We start from the raw sequence: 20,731 nt of genomic DNA on the forward strand, positions 1-20,731 counted from the left end.
ACATTATTCATTGCTATGGGGAATCACTTCTAGAAGATGAAAAGAAGTCCAGTGTCCCCAAAATAAGTTAGTGGGATTGACTTTAATACATTTTTATATCACATATTATCATTTTGTTAGTGTGCCAGAACTTTCTGACCAATATAAAGGATCATAATGATTGGTAAGACTCTGCTTTTGCAAGTCACAAACTTGCCTCTATATTACCAGGCCATGTTTAGATTTTTGAATTCTTAGTTCTTGTTTTTAAAATCTCATTTCACAAATCCATTTAACATATATAATTTTTTTGGGGGGTCACACCCAGAAACTTATTACTAGGCGTACTCCTGGCCTCCTGACTCTATGCTCATAAAATTATTCCTAGAGGGACTTGGGGGATCATATGTGAACCTGGGTTTGAACCCTGTCAGCTGCTTTTAAGGAAAATGCCTTACCCACTGTACTATCTTTCCAGCCCTCAACATATGAAAGTGGCTTTATAATTCAAAAGAAATAGTAAAACTTTAGTGTCAATGGCTCTGTCACTTCTGTTATTAAATGGTAGCCACATGGTGTATAATTTTAACTGTTCTTTCTCCCAAATTCACATTTAGTTAATTGATTGCCTAGATCTCTATTACATAAAACTTGTATTTCCTGGCCATCAGAAGCTCTGTGATATTAGACATTTGTTAGGTAAAGAAAGGTTGAAGAAAAGAGTTAAATTTGAAAAGACTGATGATCTTCAAAATAGGTGAGCATCCCATAGACAGAATTGACTAGGTTTATATTCATTCTCAACAGAATAGCCTGCTATTAAGAAAATGGTTATGAATTCTGAAAATAATTCCAGGACTTAAACTAGCTCTGTGAACTTGAATAAGTCAGTTAGCCTTTCTGGGGGCTTAGTTACCTCTCTGAAAACCCAAGGATTTAGACAAATTTTATGGTCCCTTATAGATCTAACACTTCATATATGAAGAATTCACTCAGAACAGAGGAAAGTTGCATGTTAAAATCCTCCCAGGTATGGAAAAGGAGCTGCCTTAATTCTGATCAAGAGTCATTGAGGGGTTCATTGAGTATAAAATCTCTTAAAGGCTGAGCTCTCGGCTTTAGTTTTCTAATGACCATAGGCCATGGGCCAAATCTACCTTTCTGCCAGGATAATTATTTATGTTTAAATCAAATGTTTTAAAAATGGAAAGGATCGGAATAACATTGTGAACAGGAGACTTTGTATGAACTCCCATGAGGAGGAATGGTAGAACTGTTGAGGACAGGGGAAGGGCCATAAAGAGCAATATTTAACTGAAATGCCTGTGAAGCAAGAAAGGACTATTTAGAATATCAATGAACTGAATAGGTTTTGGTTCCAGGAAATTAGAGAAGACTCATGCCCTTTTTTTTGAATATACACTGTGATTTTCTTTGATTTGCCGTTCTCATTTGTGAGAAAGGCAGGTGGGAGGCCGTGAGTTCAAGAAAGGATTTTCGTGAATCTTTGAGAATAAGTTTAGAATCAGTGGTGGGGCCAGCAGATTCAGGGGGCCAAGACTGACTTTGGGAGGGATGGACTGAGCAGAGAAGGTAGCAACTCAAGTCCCGAACAATCTATCTTTGTTGTGGAGTAAGCGGATTTTGTCTATTTAGCAGTAAGGAGTTCAGCTTTCATTGCTGGTTTGAAGAGAATTTTCTTTGTTTAGTTCCTTGTTTTTGAGCCATACCCTCTGATGATCAGGGGTTATGCCTAGCTCTGTGTTTAGAGATCACTCCTGACAGGCTCAGAGGATCATATGGGATGTCTGGCAGGGAACCCTGATCAGCTGTGTGTAAGTGAAGTGGTTTACCCTCTGTAATATCTTTCTGGCTTGCAAAGAGAATTTTATTATTCAATGACAATTCTATTATCTAAGATATCCACTGTTATTTTCAAAGACAAAGGTCCCACTTATTTACTTAGTTTCAGATTGAAAAACAAATATATTCTTGCTAATGTCTCTTTCCTTCTCCTTGCTTTATCTATAAAGGCCTTCATGTAACTTAACTATCTCCTTGTACCCTGGAATAATTTATGACCCTGTTTCATGCTTGAATTGGAGCTGAGCTTGCAAGTAGGGATGTTTTCTATCCCTTTCTTTTAAAGATGGAGCTAAAAGCTTCCCTGTGTTTATTTCTGGTTGTTTTCACAAAGCACTAGGTGAAGAAAAGGACTGTTCAGAGAGGATGAGACCCAGCACTCTGGAATAATTTAGCAGCTTCTAGGGACACTTGGACAAGTTCATTTCTCTCTGGACCTTTGAGATACAACTTGGGACTTTCCCCCCAAATTTCTCTAAAGAATTCAAAAGGAGGGAAATCTGTGCTCATTTAATTTCTACCTAAATAATTCCACACCCCATCAACTATAAATTGATGACAGCCCTAAACCAAGGGATCAGATTACAGGGCCAGATCTAGAATGGAGGGTGGCTCTTAGGAGCACTCTTTCCACCTATAGTGGCCACCAATCACTATGTATGTTTGATTCTTTGCTTTCAGGGGCTCCAGGTAGTAGATCTCTTATCTACTCTTTCAGGACGAATTGGGGAAGACCCTCGCAACTCTTTAGTTCACTGAAACTCTGCTATAAGAGGGCCTAGAATCTGCCATTTGCATGTATTTTCAAGCCACTTGGAAATGGGTGGGAATACAGTAGGGGATAGACAGGCAGGGGCAAAGATAATGTGAAAATGCCAGACTTTGGGATGGAACAGAGGTGGATAGGATCTATGGGCCGCCCTAAAGCATGCTGCTGAGGATTTCTGACACAGGGCTGGTGGCACCCTCAGGACTCCTCTCGGGGTTGGTGGGGCTGGGCAAACCAGTGTGGCCCCTTGAGGTTGGGCTCAAGCCCACCCAGGCCTTTGAGTCCATGGCCCTAGAGTAGGGCTTCACATAGAGATGGTGCACTGAGGGCCTCGGGTCCTGCAGGTGGCTCCTCCGCTCTTCTGGGAGACTCGTGGAGTGGGCCAGAGACAGGCCTCGGGGCCCTACCGTGGAAGGTCCCACACCCTCCACTTGTCCAGCTTCAGGGGCCAGGCCACAGGCGCGGGAAAGGTGCTGTGTGTAGACACCTTCTGACAGTGAGAGAGACTGTGTCTCACTGTGCATACGCAGCCAACGGTGATGACGGCTAAAGCCACCATAGTGCTGGTGCTTGGCCTGCGACTTTCGCTTTCCCAGGAAGCCCAGTGGCGGCCTTGCTCCCGGTGCCATCTTGACATGGTTCTTGGGCGGGAAGTTGCTGAGTGTCAGATTGTGGAGGAATTCCACACAAGTGTGATCAGGCTCCGTGCCCTGGACCCGGCTCTGGGGGTCCAGTGCAGGCCCCGATGATGATGATGACAATGATGGAGACTTCATGTCATGCACTTGGAGGACGTCGGGGGCACTGCCACTTAGGCCGCTTAGTGCCTGCTGTGAGATGTCCTGTGAGGACAGGTAGAGCAGGTCCAGGTCTCGGGGGCTCAGGGCATCACTGGAGTCGTAGTCGCTGTCGGTGGGAAGGAAAACTTCGGAGCAGCCTTCCTCATCGGAGCCGGGCTGTGAATCTGTGGAGTCAGAAATGAGGATTAGAGAAAGGAGAGATGCTTGGCAGGGCCCATCTTCAGGATCCCAGGTCCCCTTATGCTGCTGGGCCAAGAAGGGGTTATGCTTTGTCTTCAATTAGTACTATAATACCATTATGTTGCACTGGTGAAGGTGTGTGTGTGTGTGTGTGTGTGTGTGTGTGTGTGTAAACCCAACTACAAACATGTTTGTAATCATGATGCTTAAAGATATTAATTAAAGGGGCCAGAAAGATAGCATGGAGGTAAGGTGTTTGCCTTGCATGCAAAAGGATGTCGGTTCGAATCCCGTAATCCCATATGGTTCTCTGAGCCTGCCAGGAGCGATTTCTGAGCATAGAGCCAAGAGTAACCCCTGAATACTGCCGGGTGTGACACAAAAACCAATATATATATATAACAGATGGGAATATATTAAGCTGAGAAGCTTCTGCACCTCAAAGGAAATAGTGCCCAGGATACAAGAGCCACCACTGAGTGGGAGAAACTATTCACCCAATACCCATCAGATAAGGGGCTAATCTCCAAAATATACAAGGCACTGACAGAACTTTACAAGAAAAAAACATCTAACCCCATCAAAAAATGGGGAGAAGAAATGAACAGACACTTTGACAAAGAAGAAATACACATGGCCAAAAGACACATGAAAAAATGTTCCACATCACTAATCATCAGGGAGATGCAAATCAAAACAACGATGAGATACCACCTCACACCCCAGAGAATGGCACACATCACAAAGAATGAGAATAAACAGTGTTGGCGGGGATGTGGAGAGAAAGGAACTCTTATCCACTGCTGGTGGGAATGCCATCTAGTTCAACCTTTATGGAAAGCGATATGGAGATTCCTCCAAAAACTGGAAATCGAGCTCCCATATGATCCAGCTATACCACTCCTAGGAATATACCCTAGGAACACAAAAATACAATACAAAAACTCCTTCCTTACACCTATATTCATTGCAGCACTATTTACCATAGCAAGACTCTGGAAACAACCAAGATGCCCTTCAACAGACTAAAGAAACTGTGGTACATATACACAATGGAATATTATGCAGCTGTCAGGAGAGATGAAGTCATAAAATTTTCCTATACATGGATGTACACGGAATCTATTATGCTGAGTGAAATAAGTCAGAGAGAGAGAGAAAAACGCAGAATGGTCTCACTCATCTATGGGTTTTAAGAAAAATGAAAGACACCCTTGTAATAATAATTTTCAGACACAAAAGAGAAAAGAGCTGGAAGTTCCAGCTCACCTCAGGAAGCTCACCACAAAGAGTGATGAGTTTAGTTAGGGAAATAACTACATTTTGAACTGTCCTAATAATGAGAATGTATGAGGAAAATGGAGAGCCTGTCTAGAGTACAGGCGGGGGTCGGGTGGGGCGAAGGGGAGACTTGGGACATTGGTGATGGGAATGTTGCACTGGTGATTGGTGGTGTTCTTTACATGACTGAAACCCAAACACAATCATGTATGTAATTAAGGTGTTTAAATAAATTTAAAAATATATATATTACTATAATTATAGTATTATTATAATATTATTTTGGAGTCATACCTGGCCTTTTCCTGATTCTGTGCTCAGAGATCACTTCTGCAGAGTTTAGGGGTGGGGACCAATGTGGTATCAAGGATTGGACCAGGGCTAGCTGTGGGCAAGGCAAGCTCCTTACTGACTGTACTATTTCTTTGGAATACATGCCTTGTCTTTAGTGGTTTGTATCTCGGGAAAAATGCTTTATAAAAAGCCAAGGATTTCCTACATTCTCATTTTGCATGAGAGGTAGGGTGCGGGAGTATCTCTCACAGTCTCCCTCTGAATTTCTGGTTTCCCCTAGGCATTTGCAGAGTAGAGGGTGAAACCAGACATCAAAATGGGTAACATTTCTTGTTTTGTTCCTTGACCTCTTTTCAGAGGTGGTGTTTGTATTTAATCAAGGAAGGAAGGGAGGCAGGCATGTTCCAGTGTGGAAGAGGAAGAATATGGTATGGAGAGAAGTGGGTGAGCTCTGGAAGGAAATCATACACGGTCCTTTGAACCATCTAGTCAAACTGTTTAACCTCTTTTATTTTCAATTTTGTCATCTGTAAAATGGGATGATGTTAAAAAACTTTTGGTGCCTGAGAAAAAAGAAGTCAATTATGCATGTATAAACACCACCTGCCAGGTATTTGAGGAAAAAAGGCTAAGAAAAACAGCATGCTTAAACTTAAGAGTCAGAAATAAGCTTCATAGTACCTATGGTATAATCCTCATGAGTGAACCACACGTTTATTTTTATAAATTAGTAATTTAGTGTACTAGATATTTCTTCTCTCAGTCTCCCCTCCCTAGTAAGGCTATACATTTCTGTAGAGTCAGTACTGTATAAATTATTTAAATTTACCACAGACATCAATTCATAGTGGATACTGGGTAAATACACACTTACTTCTAAACCATACCCTTTAAAAAGAATAAGAAATTGAGCTGTAAACATGCTTAGAAATGCAGTCGCCATGTTGAAACTGGGCTGGTTATATAGACTCACTCTTTTCTTTTCTTTTTTTTTTTTTTGGCCGCGGGGTAGCCGGTTTATTGGAAAAATATGGAACGCTTCACGAATTTGCGTGTCATCCTTGCGCAGGGGCCATGCTAATCTTCTCTGTATCGTTCCAATTTTAGTATATGTGCTGCCGAAGCGAGCACTCTTTTCTTGAATGAGATGTAAACCAAGCTGTGAAAGATCATGGGCACACTAGTCTGCACAGCTGAAAGCTGGCTATCTTGGGAGGAGAGGGCAGGCCAATCCTCTATCCTGCTGAAGCCAAGCCTGCTTCTTCTGTCACTCAGAATCACTTTTCCCCAATGGCCCTGCCTCATCACTCCTCTATGCTTCCCTTTGGGGACACCAATTTGACCAAACTTTAAGTACGCTGGTCTTTGAGCTGACATCACCAGGGCTTTTTGGAGCAAGTGTGGGTATCTTTCCCTGTATCTTCCTTCTTCCAGGAGCCTGGGAGTTGAGTACATATCCCTAAAAGTCAGAGTATGAGTAATAGTGTTTTGAATTTCTGGACAATTTCAATTGTTTGATGCTGTCATCCCTATAGAATCACACTAATTTAATAGAATGGACAGCTAACTAAATCTTACTAAATCTTCTGCCATTGTATTAATGACATCATTGGAAATACAATAATTTTCACAGATGTGCTTGCTACTATATATATTTTTAAATTTATACCTTCCTTTTTAATTTTTTTCTATTTTTTTAAATGATAAATTTGCTTTTACTTATCTTGAATCATGTATATGGTCAACTTTCTTTAAATATAGTAAATAAAAGGAATAGAAATATCTATAAATCTCAAACAATACCAATAAAAAGTTTCAATAAAAGTGGCATTTAACGCAGTGATTTTTAGAATTTATCTGTCATAGAAAATTTATGAGCATTTCCAACTTTTTCAACGTATCAGAGGGAAGGTCCTGATTATAATAATTATTATATTTCTGACAGTTAAACTTTTTAGGACTGGTTTATAAATAGACAGATGGATTTGTACAAAAGAGAGTCTAGTCTTTAGTCAATCTGATGAGTTAACATATGTAACATTTCAAGGTAGAAGAGTGACATGGGGCTGGAAAGATTGTACTGTGGGTAGAGAATCTGCCTTGAGCAGCTGATCTGGGTTTGATCCCTGCCATCACATATGGCTCTGGAGCCCATCCAGAAATAATCATCAAGTACAAAGTCAGGGGTAAGCCTTGAACACTGCCAGGTGTGGCTCCAAAACAAAAATAGAACAGTGGATATAAAGTGTTGGTATAATTTGTTTTTACTTCAGCAGCAAATTATAAATATAATAAAATAAACATAGCAAATATATAACATATTTATATTTTTATTATAATGAATATATAATTATGTAATTATATTTATAAGTTATGTTTCATTATATTTATAAATATACACAAGTTATATATGATTTGAATAGAACAAGAAGACTATGCTAGTAATAGAACACAGGATGTTTCTAACTTGCACTGTAAAGGTCTTTGAGCAACATAAAAATTTGAAGTTGAGGGCCCGGAGAGATAGCACAGCGGCGTTTGCCTTGCAAGCAGCCGATCCAGGACCAAAGGTGGTTGGTTTGAATCCCGGTGTCCCATATGGTCCCCCGTGCCTGCCAGGAGCTATTTCTGAGCAGACCACCAGGAGTAACCCCTGAGCACTGCCAGGTATGGCCCAAAATAAAAAAAAAAATTTTGAAGTTGAAAAAAAATTTGACTGATAAATTTGATTATCACAGAATCATACTTTGTATGATAATGATACCAGAAAGTAAAACAGGAAGAAAGTAGGGTTCATGCTTTGCAGTCCCTGTACCACACATGGTCCACCAAGCAGCAGAAAGATCCTTGAGCACAGATCCAAGAGTGATTGTTGAGTGTTTGTATAACCCAAACACCTCCCATTTAAAAGAATAAGAAAATAGTAACAGATTACAAAAAGGACTAATGTTGAGAAGATATGAAGACTGGAAGAAGAAAACCAATACTACAAAGAATAATACAAATGAACCATTAGAGATAATAAAGATACTCAACTTAAATCAATAATAATAATTAGATAGTAATTAGGATATACATATCAAAAGTACTTTTTAATAAGACCTAAAACTCAAAAGAACAGAAATTTAATAATAGTAATTTTTAATTGGTGATGTGAGGAAAATTGTAAAGTGCAGGTACAAATATTAAGTCTTCAGTTTAGATAGAATAGTAAAATGTATATTTATCTCAACAAGGGATAAAGTTTCTTTTGAAAACCTTTTAAAGTCCCTTTTAATATATATTTGAGAAACTGTTACTGTATACAGATACAGTATGCATTTACAAGTTGTTTTCTATAGCATAGGAACAGAAATATTAGAAAGAAAAAGCAATTTAAGAGAAACAGTTGACTGGCTGATTGCTGCATAAAGATCCACATCTATGTTTGGTTTGTTAATCAAAAGATGTAACAAGAATTTTATATTAAAACCCAGTATTATAAAATTATAGATAACTCCTTGAAAGTAGAGGAAGACTTTGTATGATTATTGCAAAAATATTGCTAATTTTTGGGAAAAGGTTTTGTAGAGAACAGTAACTTAAATTACTTATACAAATGAGATTAATATTTCTTCTGTTTTAGGGACTTGAACAGATAACCAGATGAATGCTTCTTTTTTTCATTTTTTTTTTTTTTTTTGGTTTTTGGGTCATACTTGTCTGCGCTTAGGGGTTCCTCCTGGCTCTATGCTCAGAAATCGGGGGACCATATGGGACGCCGGGATTTGATCCACTGACCTTCTGCATGAAAGGCAAACACCTTACCTCCATGCTATCTCTCTGACCCCCTTCTCTTTTTCACTTACTATAGAAGATGATGTTTGTTTACTTGGGCTGGGCAAGATTTGTTTTGTCTTTCATTACTTTTATTAATTATTCTTCTTTAGTTACAAAATTATAAAAAGCTATAAGTTTTAGTTTTTTTTTTCAGCTATAAAGGGTCATATGGGTGCTTTTCTGCATGAGGCAGTCAAGAAGATGCCATCAAACTGCGGCCATGTGCATCTTCTGGCCCATGAACCCCACCACAGCAATAGTAAAAGCCACACTACATGTGTGGCAATGGGAAAACAATGCAGGACAGCCTCACATATGGAGAGAGAAGATGGCAGCTCTGATGACCTGAAATGTACCAATCAGCTAACAAGTTATCCTCTCAGATAAGGTGTTTAGAGTAGAAATATGGAGGGTTCTCAGAGAACTCAAGAAAAGCATAGGTAGAACTGAACAGACGATAAAGATAGAACTCAGAAAACTCCAAACTGAAATAAGAGGACTGAAAAACTCAGTGGATGAAGTGAAGACCTCGGTGGAAGGCCTCTCCAACAGAGTAACAGCTGCTGAGGAAGGGGTCAGTGAGCTGGAAGATGAAATGCAGAACAACTCCATATAGCTGAAGAGATTGGAAGGGAACCTTAAAGCAAATGATCAGAAAATGGCTAACCTAGTCAGAGAATGTGAACAGACGGAAATGTAAGTCTTTGATAGGCTCAACAGAAACAACATAGGAATCACTGGAGTCCCAGAGACCCAGGAAGAGGATAATAATAAGAGGAATTGGTGAAATATTGAGAAGAAGAAGAGTAAGAATAGGGGAAGAAGAAGAGGAGGAAGAGGAAGAGGAAGAGAAGAAGAGGAGGAGGAGGAAGAGAAGAAGAGGAGGAAGAGTAGTAGTAGGAGGAGGAAGAAGAGAAAGAAGAAAAAGAAGAGGAGGAAGAGAAGAGGAAGAAGAGGATAAAGAGGAAGAAGGAAAAGAAGAGAAGAACAAAGATGATGAGAAAAGAAAAGTGGAGGAGGAGGAGGCTAGGGATATGGTTCAATTTGTAGAGCAGCTGACTTATAGGTGTCAATCCCTGAATTTGATCTCAGATGATCTCCTGTTCATGTTCTAATATTCCCACAATTTGTATGAATTCATGTATATCTGTATGTATAAAATATGTAATATACTTATGTTTGCTTACATCTAATAAAACAACTGTAAAATAAAAAATATAAAAATTAAAAAAAAAAAGACTGTCTATAGGGCTGGAGAGATAGCACAGCGGTAAGGCATTTGCCTTGCACACAGGGGATCGAGAACAGAGTGTGGTTTGATTCCTGGCATCCCAAATGGTCCCCTGGGCTTGACAGGGGCTATTTTCTAGCAGAGAACCAGAAGTAACCTCTGAGTGCTACTGGGTGTGACCCGAAAAGAAAAACAAAAGAATGTATATTTATTACAAGTAATTTTACTTTATCCTACCTCTTAATGTTCTTAGCAATTTTGTATTCTTAATGTTCTTAGCAAATTGTGACAATTTTGTAAACCATGAAACTATATAATTCTAAGCACTTTAATTACATATATGTACAAATACCATCAATTTTGTAAATACAAAATAATTATCTTTCTTTAGTTACAACATTTAAATTTTATATGGAAACCAATATTTTTTAGTTATTTTTTTGAAGTTTATGGGTCACATAATTAAGTCCCTGTTATTGAAAGAACTGGAAGTATTATTGGAAACTTGTAAAAGGCTTACCTAAGAGATAGGCCTTTTTGTTTTCTCTTTATTTCTAGTTGCTTATAATAGGATGTGCTGACTGGACTCATTAGACAACCTTGGAAATAGAAGCTATGTAATATGATGGTAGAGTTGAAAATGAAGCCTTAATATCTATGGACCATAGAGTTCACATACCAAGAGTGAACCAGCTACCCCTGGGCTTGTCATAAGAGAAAAATCTTGCATTTATAACACTTTTCTTTTTGGATTTTCTGTGACGTGGATCCAAACTTTTTCTAATTGTTGCAAATCTAAATGTCTACCAAGTAGGAGAATATTTAAAACCATTAGCACACACCCATTCTATGGAATATTATTTAATTGCTAATTTGCTAATTTAATTAATTAATTGACTGATACCAACTCACTTGTTTGTTAAATAATTGCTACTACAAGGAGCTACTTTTTGGAATCTTACCCAAGGTTTATTTACAAACATCCTTCTTTAGGAAACATCTCAACTGTTCAGAAAAGCCACTTGCTTACTTGTATGTACATCTGTAAAACTCTATTTCTAATTGCCTTTGTCATTTACCTTTGTATGTCTTGTATTATTAGTTATCTTTTTAATGCAAATATAGGACCCTAATTTCCTGGTTGGACAGGAGTTATCTTGAAAGTCTTAATACTTGACATATTAATACTGAATTGAAAACAAAGGTTCTGCTTGTCTTCAGGTTCATTTCTAACAGAAACGTGCTGCTTAATGTCTGAGTGACCATAATATTAATGGAAAAAATGACCTTAATTTCTTATTGCATGCATAGGGCAATTAAGTTTATATGAGACTGGAAAAACATTTTAAAAGAAATCTAGCAGTTAATATTTAGGATAATAGGATATAAAATATATTATTGGGGACAGCATTGATAAAATACTGTATCTTCTTTTGGAGGATAGGATTGAGTAATATCCAGTGGTGCTCAGGGGGCTCTTCCTGCCTGTGCTCAGGGGAATATAATCAGTGACAGGGATTTGAGCAGAGTTGTGGCCTTTCAAGCCACATACATGGCAAGTGCTTTTCCTCTTATTCTATCTCTCTAGCTCTTTAGTACTGCTTTTAATAGTAAACATGATTAAAGGATTATAAAGCAGAAAGAATAGTATAATATAGCCATAGTGTTTGACTTTACTATAGAGAACAGAAAAGGAATTTTGTGAGAATGAGGCAAATAATGTAAGATGTAAGAGGCATCTGCATGCTTAGAGATTTATCCTGCAAAAATTAAATCCTATTTTTATCAGTAATTAAAAGTGAATGTTCAGAGCAACTTTATTCATTCTAGCTCCAAACTGGAAACAATCCAGTTTGTTGAAACAGTGGACTGACGATGTATTCTTCAATTAATGGGTGATTAAACAAACTGTGGTATATCCATACCATGGAGTACTATTTACCTGTCAAAATAAAAATGATGATTATGTAACATTTGCAAAATAAGTACAGATATAAGGCCTGTGGTAATAAAGGAATGATGGAGAGAATTTTGAGTAGCTTGAGCTAAATTAATTATTACCCAAAGGTACACATGAAAATTGCATAATTATACACCGATTTATGTTCTGTTTGCATATCCATGTGCATCTGCACATATGCATGTACACAGACATACTTGCATGAGTTTCTGTACTACTAGTGAAATATGGATAAGTTCTATAAACAGTGCCAGCTTCTTGGTTTTAGAACTGTACAAGAGCTATAAAGATTTTTTTTTTGGGGCCACACCTCGGTGGTGCTCCTGGCTATGCGCTCAGAAAATCGTTCCTGGCTCAGGGGACCATATGGATCAAACTGAGGTCTGTCTTGGCTCAGCCATGTGCAAGGCAAACGCCCTACCACTGTGCTATCACTCTGGCCCCAAGAGCTATAAGATTTTAACATTGAGAGGGGTTGGAATTTCTGTATATTTCTTTGTAACTACTATTTCTACAACAATTTCAAAATAGAGTAAAGATATTTTTTAGGGGCGGGAGCAATAGCTCAGCTGTAGGGTGAGCAGTGTAGCCTTGCACACTGCTGACCCAGAATGAACCTGGGTTCTATCCTTGACATATCATATGATCCCCCAAAGCCAGGAGCCCAAGCAGCAAAACAAACAAACAAAAAAAGGGGTGCAGTTAGAGGAAGGTAGTGAATGCCTAGATAAGGGGTATGTGCCTAATTTTGTAGTAGGGTTAATAACTGAAGAATTTGGAAGAAGTGACAAGATGAGATCTGTAGTGTAGGATAATTTTGTAGCAGATAAGAGGTAAGGTGAACTAAAGAAGACATAGAGGGGGAGCCAAGTAGGAGGCCAGGTAAGCTGTGGTCAAAGCTAGGTTTTCTTTTAAATCATCTTGTTCATATTGTGGGGCTAAAGACATGGTGGTTATATGGTAAAGGTCTAGGAATTACATTTATTCAAGCATGCTTACCTATTTTATATTAGACAGATGCTTTGTTTCCTAGTAGGTCAATTAGTTGGTGGATTATACAACAAGTTAAAAAATATATATAAGAACAAACTCATAGAGTTTCAGGTTCTAAGGAGAAAATTGACCTAGAAGCATTAAACCAGTGGAGTTTAATTGCATTTGAGTTCAGTGGTAAAAGTGAAATATATTCCACTTCAGATGGTTTGGGTGTTGGTCAAAACATTGGAGGAAATGGGTAGCCAGATTGAGGAAGATGTTTGTGAACAGATATAAAGGAAACACTGGAGAAAAATTACAGAAGATATGAGACTAGTGAATGATCACCAAAGAGGATGATCAGTTAGTTGTGAGTACTCTTGTTACCTTTGGCCTTTAGTATGATATAAAAGTGTGGTTAGGGAAGAATACATGCGATTTTTTTTAGGTTTAAAGAGATATGCATCAAGAATTAGATAGAATGATTTTCTTAAAATAAGTGTGACTACTTCCTCCATTTTTACTGGGAAAATTGTCCACCAAATCTTAGAGCTGGTGGGTTTCTGAGGATTGGCATGGACAGGTGTCAAAAGGAGAGATGATAAAAAGAGAGTTTAAGTGGACTTGTAATTGACCTGGAACTGCAATTTATGCATAGAACTAATAACTATTTTTAGTTGAACTTCCTTTTCCATGTAGTCAGATTGCTTGTTTTTTAATCTGACTGTAAATAATCATTTATGTCATTTATAAAAATTAATATTCCACTGATATTCACTTAGTGCGTAATATGAGTCAGTCATTCTGTGTTCTAGATGCTTTATCTAAATGCTAAGAATTGATGTTTTGTTGATGATAACACTGAGACTTATGTTTAATAAAATGCATGGTATTTCAATTCATTCAGTGAATAAGTGACAGAATGGAAACCCACCTGCAGACTTGCTTAGTTAAAAAGACTAGCAGTGCTGACATTCTCCATGGTCTTTTTCAGGGCTTCCTGAGGTTTGGAAAATGAGTCTCCTAGTTGTATAGCTCCCACACCTGCATTACATTAATATTTCAGGTAGGACTTCTTGATAGTGCTGCTTCAAAAGAAATATTGGTGATTTTGTATCAATTACCTGACATTTCCTATTGATGGGGTGCCTTGAGACAACAGAGATTTATCAGAGACAGAAATCAAGGTATAGTAGTGCTGCACTCCCTCTGGAGGCTCTAGGAGAGAATAATTTCTTGTCTCTTTTAGATTCTTGTGGCTGCATCACTCCAATCTTTGCTTCTATTTCTCAAAGGGACTCTTCTCTATCTTCTTCTCTGTTCTCATAAGGATATTTATTGTGGGATTTAGGACACATTTGGATAATCCAGTATGATGTCATGTTAAAATCCTTAGTTAAGTTGTTAAATTTGGATACCTCAGATTGAATCTACATAGACTCAATGTATTGTATTACTATTTTTCTATTGTAAATAATTATAAATTGTATAAAATACGTATTCCTATACTGGCTTTTATATTATGTCATAGTATATGCTTGCTGCTTCTAGCAATGCAAGAATCAGATACTTTTTATAATAACTGCAGACTGGAGGGAAAAAATGAGATGATTGGGTGACTTTTCTCTAGTTCTAAATTGATCCATGGTCAAGTTTGAACTAGATTGTGGTTGTTGAGGCTCAGTGTATCATCATGGCCTACTGAGGGAAAACCTCCTTATAGTGCTGATGAAATCCTTCAGTTACCATTTTTTTTCCTTTTCTTCATTCTTTTTTTTAAATTTTAACATGTACATTTACTTTGTCCCTCGAGCCCCATAATTGTAGTACATTATAATATTTCTTACACAAAACAATCCAAAGCCACAAAATTTATGCAACTCCCTTAACATTAAAAGCTGTAGTATTGTTGACACAATTGATCATAATACAATAATTCATTAAGAATGAGTCAAAGGAGCACAGCAAAGACTGTGTTAGTGTGGAAATTGTTTGTATAGGCCCAGCAAAATATAGGGACATGGAAAGAAAAAGCCTTGGCCTAAATACAAGAAGACCTTATCCCTGAAGTTTTCTGGCACAAGACCAACTCTAGGCTTCAGGCATATTAGGTTGTCCAACCCAAGTCATTGTCTGTAGTGCCAATACACTTTTATTTTTCACACAGTCACTGTTGTTGGTGTCAGGTTTCTGTAGCCAAGGATCTCGAAATATGTCCATATCCTATATAAGAGTCAGGATGATGCGGAGCACCCTTTTAGTTTCACTCACAATTAGAAGGGTGATGAGAGAGCTCAGTCTTTTAAAGCAGGCTGTAATTGTTGTTAAGTTCTCTGGGTGTTAAAGGGAAGTCTCTGTTGAATAGGTCTATGCCAGAGCAGTGGTAGGATCTTCCCCTCAATTACCAATTTTAATGATAATTCTATCCAAATATTGTGTTTTTAAAAAAATAATTAATTTTACTTTTAATGATTTACTCTAATTTTTTTTAAAAATTTAAACACCATTGCTTTCAAGGTTGTTCATAATAGTTCTTTTTTCCACAGATGAAGTTTGTTCAGATTGAGTTAGTCATATAATGTACAACAACCTTTACCAGTGTGCATTTCCCACCACCACTGTTTTATTGGGAGCTTTTTAAACCAATAATTAATAATTTTAAAGTTTGGGAATTGATATAACATCATATACTTTGTAAAGATTGATGTATTTGGATTCTTGTTTGGTGGGCTTATGTCACTAATACAATATTTAAACGTAACTTTTAAATAAAATATATCCCAATTAAAATCTTTAGTTATATCTCTGAAAACTTTCCAAATGAGGTCACATTCACAAGTTTTGTGGGTGGGTTAAAATGTAAACATGTATTTTGGGGAGCTACCATATTAGCCTATTAGATGTTTAATATTAAAAAATAATTAGAAACAGGTGCTTGGGAGTTTTTTTTTTATATTTTCTTTCTCTTTCCTATACTTGGTCAGGTTAAGCATCCTGCAGGATCAGTTTGTACAATAGGAATAGTGAACATTTGTTTGCAGGAAAATAGGTGTAAATAAAGATGAACTTTAAGGGATTGGCATCATAATATTTCAATGGAGCATCACATTTAAGACTCAGTCTGTCAGAGAGAGTCTGAGTTGATTTCCCAGCTCATGTTTCAGCTTGTGTATCATTTTATTTATATATGTGATTACATTTATCATGGTTTAGTGGAAATTTAATATGCATGTTTATTACTCTCATACAGGCATACACTGTACTCCCTTCCAGTTTTTTTTTAATTAAAACTTCTTCTCTCCCCTCAAAATTGTTATCTAAAACAAACAAACAAAAATAAAAGGAGAAAAAGTTATTGGAAACCTTATGGTTCAAGTGGAGAGAAAGGGATGATGGAACATAGAGTGGAGGCTTTGAATCTCTCCAGAGAAAAGTCCTCACCCTTCAAGTGCCCTGGGATGGAGAGAGGGGAGAATAAAGCATGGGACCTCACCTTCCACCTCTGTGTCCAGCCTTCATATGGGAAAGAGAACCAGCAAAGTGGTCTGGAGCAAGGAGAGGCCAAAGAGATCACAGGAAGTAGTTGGCCGTAGGCTTCTTAAAGGGAATATCCTGTTTTTTTTTTTTTTTTTTTTTTTTTTTTTGGGGAAGTGGCTGGAAGATGACAAAATTTTTCTGATCTGTCATCCAAGATGACACCAACTACACCATGAGCACAGTCTCATTGAAGTGCCACCTGTAACCTTACATCAAGAGTTATGTGTGGGGCTGGAGAGATAGCACAGCAGTAGTGCATTTGCCTTGCACGCAGCTGATCCAGGACGGATGATGGTTTGAATCCCAGTATCCCATATGGTCCCCCGTGCCTGCCAGTAGTGATTTCTGAGTGCAGAGTCAGGAGTAACCCCTGAGTGCTACCGGATATAACCCCAAAACAAAACAAAACAAAACAAAAGAGTTGTGTGTGCAGCAGATCATATCAATGACCTTTGCTACATTGAACTGGGCCTCTATGTCACTACCAAATAAGTAGCCAGCCTCATGGGGACTCCAGTCTGTGGTGTCTTCAAGGTCAAACTAGAGCAGTAAATACTATTTCAGTAGTAAATACTGAAAAAATTTAAAGAAAGAATGAACTAAGGAAGAAGTCCAGCAGAGAATCATGTAGAATCTTATTTATCAGATAATGTAATCTGAATATATATATGAGCAAGTCACAAAAGATCTCCCAATTGGGTTGTGACTTAATCATCAATATATTTTCCTTTTTTACTGTTATCTGATACATAGATGTGAAGTATGTTGGGGGTTAAAGTGAAACCCCAAACAAATATTGTCACTTGGGAGCATAGAGAAATGGAATCTGATTACTTAAAAATACTAGCAAAAACAGCTTAACAACATCTAAATCTACTACAGAAATTCCTGAAAAAAAGTCACTGAAATTATTTTGGTTTATACTTGGTTATCCCTGACATAAGAGTCATCTCTGGTCTGGCAAAATAAACAGTTGTCTTAAATTAGAGAAGACTAGGCTAAAATATTGCATTACTCCTTACTATATATAACCTTTAGAAAATAATCTCTTGAGCTGGAGCGAATAGCACAGTGGGGTAGGGTATTTGCCTTGTATGTAGTTAACCTAGGTTCAAGTCCCTGACCATCACATGTGGGTCCCCCAAACCTGCCAGAGTGATTTCTGAGTACAGAGCAGAGTAACCCCTGAGCGCTGCCAGGTATGGCCCCAAAACCACCCCCCTCAAAAAACCTACAATAAAACAAAACTCTAAACCTTTCTTAATCTATAGTATATAGGTAATTTTATTACTTATCTTTGATAAGTATTATGAGGACTCAATTAGTTGTTAATACCCCAAGTGTCTTACAAATAAAAGGTATTATTCTTGAATTTCTTTTTAATCCTTAGAGAACAACCAGAAAACATATTAAGAAGTACCTTGCTTATAAAAAATACAGTAATCTGACTTATTTCAATATTTTTCTATGAGAATGCTGTTGATAATAAAAGAAGAATAATCTCTTGTATGGTGTGTTCTATTGGTAATGATAGAGTCCAGTATTGTACTTCCTATCCTAGATTCAGCAGTAAATTAGAAATCATATGCTAGTATAGCTTTCAGAAGCAAAGGAAATAGGAAGGAAGGAAGGAATAGGAAGTAAATCGAGAAGATTAGCATAATTTTAGTAACCCAGGAAGGAGATGAAAAGGGGCTCGGATATGTGCTGGAAAATATCACCTTGGTTTACGGACTCATGTTTGGGTAACAACACTACTGTGGGAACCTAAATATTTGACATCCATAGTGGTTATATTAATATGACCTAATGGAACCTATTGCTTAGTATGGGATACCCCTCCCAGAACAAGCTGGGAAAATCTCCAGGATGTCAGCCAGGGCACTAAAGAGAGTTTCCAAGGACTTAGGCTACTGCCATTCCCTCCCTCCCTGGAAAGAATGCAAAGTGCAACTTCCATCTCAGATCGAAGGCCATATGCCTCCTTTAAGTTTGTAGGAGTCTTTCCCAGTGTTTATTTTAATAAACCTGGTTGTGCTCCTCAATTTCCCTTAGAGGGACCTATTGGCAGGCTAGTACTAGAACCTTGAGTTTCCCCTCTGGTTGACCCCGGGAGCTGTTTAATGAAAGGTTCTGCCCCTAGTATTAGTCCTGGCTTATGAAAGCTTAGCTTTCTTGCCATTATAATGGGTGTTTGCAACTCCTGGTCTCTGTGGATGAGGCCAACAACAGCAGAGCAGAGTGATGTGACTTTGAAAGAGTTATGGGGGAGATGGCATTATTTTTCAGAAAAAAAATAGAACCTATTAAATCTATTACCATTCTCTTAAAGGCAGGGCATGACAGAAGGAATGGCTCTGTAAGAAATAATTCTCTAATATTTTTACACTTATTTAAGGCATCATTATTAAAATTGAGAAAAATTTAGCTTAATTTAATGTGCTTCCACTATATTTTGAATAGAGTTTAAATAACTATTGTGTTGGGGATTGAATCAGGGCTCCATACATTTAAAATATGTGCTTGACTGCTGACTTACATTACCTGATCCCTAAATTCTTTCACAAATAAAGAATTTCTAAAATATTTCTGATCAGGATTGTAGATAGAATCTCAGAGGTTTGTTCATATTCTAATTTCCCTAGAAAAATAACATCTTGAGGTTCCTTTTTTTTTTTTGCAGTTGTTCAGTTTTTACAGTGTTCTTAACTTCTGGGAAAAGGTTAGCAGGAAGATTACGTTAGGAAGGTCAGGAATAATCTTCAAACTCGTCTGAAGGAAACAAGTGCCCCACCCCCATACTCCTTTGCCTCACCCCATGCGTCACTAGGAGAAATAGCAGTATCGGAAAAAAAAAATTGCTGCTGCCTGTGACCACTCTCCACAGAAAAGGAGTTGGAGAGAAAAATATCCATGTGATGGCCAATCATTCCACCCCCTGCGTTGAGCAGCCTTTTCTAGGAGCCAACTTTCCCCCTTAGGTCCTTGAGAAATGCTTAATTTAATTGACTCAGAGGAATTCTACTTTGTGTTTGAAAATCGCCAGAAAAGGGAAGTAACTTAGAGTGACCCCTCACCTCCCACCCAGATACACATCAACAAATCCAAGGTAAAATCCAAGCCTTAGCACAGAATCTTAGACTGACAACAGAGATTAAGTTTGTGATAGGCTCTGTGTTTCTAGCAGGGTCATCAGAATTAGGTTACCTCTTCCAACCAGAATCAATATGTGTTGCAAACTTGGTCCTGTGAGAAACAAACTGTGGTGGTGGTGCCCCTCTAATGGGGTCCTCCCCATCATAAGTTATAAATGGTTTCCAACCCATTCAAAATGGTCATGCTAATGAAGAGGTCAGAATAAGCAGTAGTAGATTTCACAGCTTTGAAATGTTTCTCCTTTTGTAAAGGGATTGGGGAAACTAAATGTTTCTTCCAGCTCTAACTGTTTCCCTATTACTGGTGGTTCCATTTTTTCATTTGCTGCTCTCCACGTCTTTGTATTTCACAGCCCATGGAATCTTGGCTTCAGAGTAATAAATGGACCCAAGAGAATTTTATTTAAGAAACAAAGTGATGATCACTCACATTTTAAGTTAATAATAAAATCTGAATGTAATTGGCCAGATCCTCTCCACGGAAGTGTGTGTCCTCTGGCCAACATGAGTCTGGCACTTCTATGGGCAAAGGAGAGGCCACCCTCATACAACTGGGGGTGAGGACACACTTAGAACACTGTGACCAAGAGAAGATTAGCAGCTGGTTCAGAGATGGCAGGTATGAAGTGTGAATTTAGAGAGTAGAACTGAAAAGCTGTTTGGAGTATTATGTGACTTGTGGAACACAGAGGGTGTTTTCTAAACAATTCTTTCAAACTTACAATTCTATAGGTACTACTCTCCTCCCTCTGACACCATTTTTCTAGTCCTCTACTCTTTCACAGCTACGATTTGAAAGAGTATCCTTCCCAGAACTTATGACTACCTCCCATTTACTCCCTGGTCTACTTCTGTTGGACTTCTATTTAATTTCTTTCAAAAACTGCT

The 20,731-nt window shown here is 37.9% G+C and overlaps 1 protein-coding gene and 1 non-coding gene across 2 annotated transcripts in view; both read right to left on the reverse strand.

Annotated features, from left to right (window-relative positions):
* Positions 1-1,072: 1,072 nt before the first annotated feature.
* ANKFN1 (ankyrin repeat and fibronectin type III domain containing 1) overlaps positions 1,073-20,731 on the reverse strand; it is a 203,420-nt gene continuing 183,761 nt past the window's right edge. Inside the window, exon 18 of the mRNA XM_049772771.1 lies at positions 1,073-3,575. Within this exon, the coding sequence (XP_049628728.1) occupies positions 2,764-3,575 (812 nt within the window). The 3' untranslated portion in view covers positions 1,073-2,763. The remainder of the gene's footprint in view (positions 3,576-20,731) is intronic.
* On the reverse strand, positions 6,191-6,297 carry LOC125995807 (U6 spliceosomal RNA). The gene has a single exon (XR_007491170.1). It is a non-coding gene; the product is annotated as a U6 spliceosomal RNA (small nuclear RNA).

Source organism: Suncus etruscus, chromosome 1 (genome assembly GCF_024139225.1).
Source record: "Suncus etruscus isolate mSunEtr1 chromosome 1, mSunEtr1.pri.cur, whole genome shotgun sequence".
In the NCBI taxonomy this organism is placed as follows: Eukaryota; Metazoa; Chordata; class Mammalia; order Eulipotyphla; family Soricidae; genus Suncus; species Suncus etruscus.